The following is an 8,325-nucleotide window of genomic DNA, read 5'->3' as shown; positions in this document are numbered from 1 at the left end:
TTAAGCTTTGAATTCCTTAAATGAGAACATAATATAAAATCTGTAGTTTGCTAAAAATGCGAAACATTGCGGAATTATTTCATGCGCTCAAATCGCTCTTACTTATTCCACTGACAGTAGGTAGGCCTAGGCTGGCATAGCCTACGATACAATTGATGTTGGTAGACAATTATTTTTGTTCCCAAAAATCGCATGATATAAGTTTTGGCAAAAGAGGACTTAAAATGAATTCGTTATTTTTAAAGCCATATCCCTCAAATGAAACTGAAAATACAAGTGACGAAACGTGGCTTCTTCCTTCGGCAGCGGCATTTACCGTTACTTTGAAGATACAAGGCAACAAATGAAGAGGGCTCGAGTTGGAAAGGTTTCGAAATGTACAGACGTGCTGTCAGTTATGATTAATTATAGGTTTCCATTTCACAACGATATCAGTCATGGAGTGTACATATATAGCTTGATTTTGTAGGCTTACAACAAGCGTGTTGGTATTGGTTTTATGTAGGCTACTGCGTTTCCATAAATTGTTCAATGTGGTTATTGACTGGAGTTTGAAAACGTTTTGAACAGGTCAACGGACAATAATACAGCAAAAAATATTCCCTGTATACCTTATTGCTGTAACTGCACTGCCTGCCTAGTTAATTGTGGTAAGACCGCTTAAGCAACTTTTAACAATGATTTTAAGAAGCGCACACGTGTTCAGCTCAATCACTGACTTCACAATTGCATTGTGCATGCAACGGTTATAGGCCTGCTTACATATCCGATTCGTGTTAAATAGGAAGTCATGTACACGCCACTAGGCGTGTGCAAGCAACCATACCTGGTGTATTCAACATGTGCAGTGATTTGAATTCAAATAGACCAAAAATAAGCACTAGACAGTACACCTCGCCAATTAAACATTTCATATAAATAACAAAATATTTTGACACACTGCGCTATAATTCAGCCTATAAAAATATTCCAGTAATCCAAGTTTAGTGCATCTTCAGAATCAAAACTCGTTTAATAACATAAAAGATCATCAATCAAAAATAATTTTTTTCCTCTTCCGCTCAGAATAACGTAGTGGGGAAGTTGTTGTCCATGCTTGCTCAATTATCTGGAACTTTTGTCGAAGAATACTTCATTAATAGGCGTAAATAGATGTCGATCTGCACATAAACACAATTGTTGAAACCAGAAACTAAACCAGAAAACAATACAAACTTATCCCTAACACGTGCACGCACATCTCGCAAATAATACTTTGTCTACATAAATTAGTCGAGAGGCGTTCTGTATACATTTTACGTACCGTATGTTCGGATGAGCCCATTCTTTCCATTTACATGGATATCGTTATCCATAACGATACACCTTCCTGGAAAAGTCAATGTGTTATAATACATACGAACTGAAATATTATTAATTAGAACGTACAATGAAGTGACACTGAAACAGCGACTGTTGGTTAAAACTTGTTTAAATGAATGTTCGCGAATTTGGAGTATCAACTATTTTATAGGTGCACTATAAAATGTAGTTGTCTGAGAAAGCTGGAAATTAACATGGAGTTTTTGTCTTTCGACTTCGATAAAAGTAAACCGAAAATCCACTTTTTCTGTTTTGTGTCATCACAATTTACACACAAGGACCGAATAAAGAAAGCTTTCAATTTATTCCACAACGCAATTCAGCAATACAATATCAAAAAGTTTGTTCTATAATACAAAAGGAGAGTAGCAACTGCATGGCTTATCTCCTTACTTATATACATATTCATTTGTACAATGTGTTATCATTAAAAAAAGTTTAAAAATTACATAATCAATGATTGCCTTCAAGTAAATTAACATCGGTGAATCATGAGAGACCAGTAGGCATGAGACATGTATTTTTATCATTTAAGTGTAAAAAATGAAAACATGATAAAAAATAAACAGTGATTGTCCCCCATATAAAGCGCTTAAATGCGTGAAGGGTGTATTTTTTATCGAAGCCTATATGTCCGTGCCGAAAGTAAATAAGTTACGGCATTCACATTCGGCCTAAAATAATAAAAGAAAAAGAAAAATGGAAATAAGGAAAGAACGCTAATGTACAGTAAGATGATAATTTTACTTTACAGTGCGTTGACATAGCGGACAGTATTGCACAAATATTAAAGTAACATTGATAACAATATACAAAACAAACTCATGTACGATTTCTTAAACAATACATCGAAGCAAGTTTTACATAGCCTACACTGTTTTGCAAATTGCATTAACTTACATATCCCATTTCAAATGAACACTGCGGCCAAAAACGGAAAGATAATCCGGCCGCCATAAGGATGTCCTGTCTATCTTTGTGGGCGTCTCACATTTTAACGGAATTTCCTAGTCATGAAACAGTGAAATCACTTTTAATTTATAAAAAGGAAAAACAAGTCTTTGCCCCAAAGCATGTTTTCAGGCCTAATTTCCGCGTGTATTGTTTTACAAAACTTACCCATAACTTTATAACGTGGAGCCCCATAATAATAATAATAATAATAATAATAATAATAATAATGTGGCGCATATTATATGAATGATTAACTTTAAAAATGGCTGAAAATTAAACTTCGGCTCGTAAAATTTCAAGATTCATTTTTTTATTTTTCTTACAAAAATAATGATTATAACGTTAGTCATATTAAGTAATATTACATTTAAATTACATGGCAAATATAGAAAATAAAAGAAAAAACAAACAAACATAAAACTTAGTTTTCAAACTGGTCTGAGGAGCGGTACTGAAGTGACTATAGGGTGTGAATAGTACACAGGGTGGGGAAACGTGAGTAGAGGCTGGCTGACTGGCACGTTGCCCGCCGGACTCCCGGTCTCCGAGGCTGAGTTCTCGTGGTACAAAATGGGCACGCGCACTATCCTCTGTGCCGCCGCGTGACTCAAGTTAGCGGCCTCCAGTTCGGCCGCGAGCTGTCTCTTCCACTTGTTTCTTCTGTTCTGGAACCAAATCTTTACCTGTGTCTCTGTGAGGTGCAGCGACGCTGCAAGGCCCGCTCTCTCCGAGCTGCTCAGGTACCGCTTCATGTCAAAGGTGGACTCCAGTTGGAAGACCTGGCTCCTAGAGAAAACGGTGCGCGTTTTCTTTTTCCGGCACGGTTTCTTATCCGGACTGTCCTCCCTTTTCCTCCAGTCATCCACCCCGCTTTCTTTCTTTCCTTCCTCCGAATCACTCTCTTCCAGAACGATTTCGTCAGCACTTTTGTTATCTTCATCCTCTTTGGCGTCGGTGTCGGATTTGAGCACCAGGTCAGGGGAATCTCTGTCTGTGCCAGAGGCCGGAGACGAGTCCCTGGCGTTTGCTTTTTCTGGGACTAAAATTGAGATAGAAAATCTGTTACCACCAACGTCACCAGACATCTTGAAAAAAACATTCTGCGGTTCCGGTAAGTATCTCGAAATCTCCAGAAAAATTATGCACCGACCGCTTTACCTAAGGACACGTCGACGTGCATATTCTGAAAGTGGGTTTAATACAATAAAATAAGCTACATATTCAAAAATGAAAAAAATTATGTTTTATTTTTTTTGTAGGCTATAACTGTTATTGAGAAGAAATTATCTGAAACATGGAAACGTAACTGACTTGTATGTTTAATGAATTGCATGAAATAATAAAATCATAAACTAAATAAGCTAATTTTGTTCTTATTAAAATAAATTATTGGTTGTTGTCGACGGATTTTACAGAGCACAAAAACCAGAATGTAGACTTTAATATTGCTGTATTTCTGATGGAACATTTTGTCGTCACGTTCGCACTTGTTCACTGCATTCTAGATTAAAACACCCGAAGCATTCTGTCATATTAAATACCTTATTCGCGCATAGTCTGTACTCGTTACACGTTATATAGGAACAAAATAGAATGGAGAAGAAACCGTACCGTCAGTCCGGTGTAGATGGCTGGACGCGCTGAGCGTGTAGGGGTACCACCATGCCGCGGCTCGCTCCAGGTAGTGCGCCGGCAGACCAAACCTCTGGGTGGGTAATTCAAAGCGAGGAAAACTTAAGTCCCCGACCTGAGACAGTGAAAAGCTGCCCTCCAATGCCCCTTTCGACGACGCAAGGACCGGCTTGGGTTTGGAGGGCTTGCTATCGCAGTTCAGAAGGTTCTTAATGAAAAATGGAGAATCTTTAGCAGGAGTGCAGGTCTCTTGCGCTGTCTCGGGCATTGCTGCTAAATGTTTTGTGGTCCGAATGCCTCAGACCACAAATGCGCGTTGTAAAATAAAATCTTTAAAAAGGCAATACCGAAGGAGATACGGTTGTTGGTTTATTTTATCTTGTTTCCTTCTTGTTATACTTTCAAAGCTTTTTCATAGGCTGAGTATATTGTAACATGAGCGGCAATGACGGCAAATATAAAGAAATACGCCGAAAAGTAACATCAATCTTGCATCCAGGTCCTGTGGTCCTCTCTGAAAATGTAGCAATGCAACTGCGTCAGTCTGGCGCCAGATGCTAATGATGAAATAAAAATGTCATCCAAGTTAAATGCGGAGAGTATACGGCGATTGGGCACGTACAATGGCAAATGGGATTAAGGAAGGGATGGGAAGCAGAAAGAGAGAGAGAGAGCGAGAGAGAGAGAAATAGAGAGAGAGAGTGTGTGTGTGAGTGAATGCGTTAACAACTAAGTCCACCCTCCCTAGATTTGGCGCTTTGGCATGTAGGCTGTAGGCGCTCCATCGTTATTGGTCTTATATAGTCCAATTAGGCAGCAGATGAGGACAGGGCTATTACAAAGGGATATGGAGTTTACGTAAGTGCCCCTGGAAGTAGCCTACGGTAGGCAAATGACTAACCTCTGACTGTTGGTGCAAATTATAACTTCATTTCCATTTTATACGGAGTTGGTTTTGCTTTTTTAAATTTTTTTTTAACAATCTCTTTCCGTGAGTCCGCTTAGCAAAAGAAATTGTTGATTGCACTGGGCGACATTTTAAAGTCTGACCATAAAAGTTTCGTTCTCGTGACGATCGATAAACAGGAATGGGAAATTTTAACTAGACGCCTGCGTTGTCACAAAGAAAAATAATAGCTACTGCACTTAACTAGCCTATAAAACCATTTGCGACTGGCATATCATAAACACAAGTTGCACAAATCGCAAACCGGCTCGCAATATATGTGGAGACAATGGCAGCGAATGACGAAAACTAACATTTGAACAGAGACTTAAAGGAGTGTGTGCAAACGATGCTTTATCCGCACGCACCTAAAGTGAGTCGCTTATAATAACACTAAAGGTGTAGCCGGACCTAGCCGCCATTCACTTGGGAAAGTGCGCTTCTGAAAGTTTGTCATTCCCTAAGAGTTGGTTTATGGGTCACCTCCCTTGAACGTTTGTTGGGGAAATTAATAAGACATGAAAACGGGCTGCCCGGACTGATCGGAAACGTTGAACATTGTGTTAATTAAAATGGGCTATGTGTAATAATAATAAAATATGATTACTATTTTTGCTTACAAAATTTTAATTGTAATTTATTTGGGAATGTTTCAAATAGTGCACGGTATAGGCGAATACTTCCTTGACAACGTCAAATGTCCAGTTTTCTGTGCCATCAAATATTACAATTCAGAATTTATAGGCACAATCAAATGAAATAGTAAGTGTGACGTATAATCTTTGAGGTTCTGGAGCCGATGAACAGAAATACGAATCCTACTGCGCATAATGCACAGTGAAATGTTCATTTGTTATCTGGTAGAGTTGAATGAACACTGGACTTTTTACTGTGTACATTTCCCAATAGACTGAAGCTACGTTTACTCGAGGCCTACACCATAGATCCTCCCAACAACCGCCGAATTATTGTCACATGATAAATAGTCAATTAATGCAGTAAATGCATTTACATTTTTATATATTTATAGAAAAACATAATTCAGCTCTGGTCCAAAGCGCATGTGGAAATTCTGACAGAGAACTTTTCCACAGAAGACTTGGCACTGCTTTGCATTAAACAGTTTTGTTTACTGAATACCCTACATGTAGCCTATACGATTGCTTCTGTGTTTGTACATAAAACCAGTGGGGGCAGATGGGCAGAAAATAGCCCCGTAACAATGCGAGGGCTAAGCGCGCATTAAAAGAAATGCTGTCAGTATAGGTAGCCACGATAAATACAGGCAAATAACGTTTTACCTGCAACCAGCCGCAACATATGATGTAAACATTGGAGTATTTCTAATATTTGAATTGAAAAGGTGCTCTACAGCCTTTAAGGATTCTTTTCATGTTACGTAATAGTTCATTCACAGGATGCAGGCTACTTTCGTAATTTTTCTTAACAGAATGTAATTGTACATTATCAGTTATATATAATATTAGTTAGGCTATATATCATAAATACATGGCTGTCGATGGATAAACAGTAATAAGATAGCGACCTCTATGGGCTAAAATGAACATAACACAAAGGCTTCCCATAATGCAGCAACGCACCAACGGGAAATATGGTCAAATCAGAAATGAAACAGTTCAACTGTAGCCTAAGACAAGTATGCTGTATGCAGTAGCCTTAAACATGTATTTAGTTAAACTGCAGACACACATCTTAGATCACTGTTTTGTTAAAATAAATAAATAAATAAGGACGTGGCTGGTTCCAGATGTATGATCGAGGAGAAACTGGATATAGGCTATGTTTTATAATAATAATAATAATAATTTTATTATTATTTATTGGCAATAATATTATCCATAAATATCAATATAATTTACTACTAATAATACTGCTACTACTGTTATCAATAATAGTAGCAGTGGTAGTATTAGCAGCAGTGGGGTTTTGGGCGACCAACGAAATTATGTTGGATTATTAAATGACGTGACGACACTGTGAAACAAATGGAAGAGTTGCCACTAATTTACTCAGCCGTTACAACCTGTTACTAGCACGCTAACAGTCAATGTAACCGTGTCAGTAGACTACATAACCGGTATAAATATCCGTAGGCTGTACTACAATGTACTACATTTTATTCTAGTTTTACTTTAAAGTGACATAGGCAGCGTAATGAATTCGTGGTCGTGCAATAGCCAAATGGAAGGTTGCCGCTGTATTGACTACCGTTAATACGTTACTCAATTATGATCTTAAGACATTTGATTGGACGTCTAAGTAAAAGTAATGCGGTAGACATTTTATTGGAATGATTGCACGTCATTATTCAGAACCGCTCATCATTCCTCATTATTCATCACGTTAAATCGGCATTTCTATATATGCATATTGCTTTTATAAATGTGCTTTCCGTTTAACAACCACTTGATACCCGATAGAAAATAGCATTAGGCCTCACGGCAAGTGCATCCGCACCCTAACCTACGCAAGAAAATACACAGTGATATTGCTGAAATAAGCAACGCTCTGACGACAAAATTATTTTTATTACCTGTGGCGCATTTCACATATATTTGTAATTTTACATATGATGTGTGTGCTTGTGGATGTAGGCTATGTGTATTACTGGAAGAGAACATTTTATGGATAATGAATTCAATAAAAAAATGTTTTTTGAAAAGAATAATTAGGTAAAGTGTATTACTGTTTCATATTAAATATGGAACAGCACTCAAACAATTTGAGTATTGTTATTTGTCGTGAGTGACCTCATGTTTTTGTTATAAACTGAAGGCCAGTTCAATCCAGTAGGCCAATGTCCATCCTCAACCAGGCATGCATTAGTTATAGCCTACCTGTCTTTCGTGAATAGTTTAATTTATTTTTATTTAACCTTTATCTACCCAGGGTAGGTTCGCTGAGCATGGATGCTCTTTTGCAGAAACGCCCTGCTTCACACTCATACACATTCACACCTGGGAGCTGCCCAGTACAACCACAATCCTCTATTGTTGGCCACTGAGCAGCTCCACTAGAGGCAGATAACATTTTTTTAGCCAATTAAATCAGGGGATAATTGGGTGGCAAGTTTTTTTTTTTTGCGAGAGCCAGATCTGGGATTTCAGCCAGGACACCGGGGAACCCCCTACTCTTTGCGAATAGTGTCATGGGATCTTTAATGACCACAGTGAGTCAGGACATCGGTTTAACGTCTCATCCGAAAAATGGCATCTCCTACAGCACAGTGTCCCCATCACTGCACTGGGGCATTGGGGTTTATTTGACCAGAGGGAAGATTGCCCCCTGCTGGCCCACCAACACCACTTCCAGCAGCAACTCAGTATTCCCTGGTGGTCTCCCATCCAAGTACTAACCAAGTCCACACTTGCTTAGCTTCAGCCAGTTGGCAGGAGCAGAGTGCGTGGTGG

The 8,325-nt window shown here is 38.5% G+C and overlaps 1 protein-coding gene across 1 annotated transcript; it reads right to left on the bottom strand.

Moving 5' to 3' along the window:
* Window positions 1-1,406: 1,406 nt before the first annotated feature.
* On the bottom strand, window positions 1,407-6,543 carry LOC118218254 (homeobox protein HMX3-like). The gene is made up of 2 exons (XM_035400805.1): window positions 3,928-6,543; window positions 1,407-3,355 (listed from the first exon to the last, which is right to left on the bottom strand). The coding sequence occupies exons 1-2, from the start codon at window positions 4,214-4,216 to the stop codon at window positions 2,745-2,747; spliced, it is 900 nt and encodes a 299-aa protein (XP_035256696.1). The 5' UTR covers window positions 4,217-6,543; the 3' UTR covers window positions 1,407-2,744.
* Between the last annotated feature and the right edge of the window lie 1,782 nt (window positions 6,544-8,325).

The sequence above is a fragment of the Anguilla anguilla genome, chromosome 18 (assembly GCF_013347855.1).
Source record: "Anguilla anguilla isolate fAngAng1 chromosome 18, fAngAng1.pri, whole genome shotgun sequence".
In the NCBI taxonomy this organism is placed as follows: domain Eukaryota; kingdom Metazoa; phylum Chordata; class Actinopteri; order Anguilliformes; family Anguillidae; genus Anguilla; species Anguilla anguilla.
Note: the sequence above shows the minus strand (reverse complement) of the source record. Positions and strands in the feature narration are given on the sequence as shown.

Bases quoted from the DNA above. Each gene is read 5' to 3' on its own strand.
- LOC118218254 (XM_035400805.1), bottom strand. From the start codon at position 4,216: ATGCCCGAGACAGCGCAAGAGACCTGCACTCCTGCTAAAGATTCTCCA. The intron at 3,356-3,927 runs GTACGGTTTCTT...TCTCAATTTTAG, and splicing joins CCATCTACACCGGACTGACG to TCCCAGAAAAAGCAAACGCC.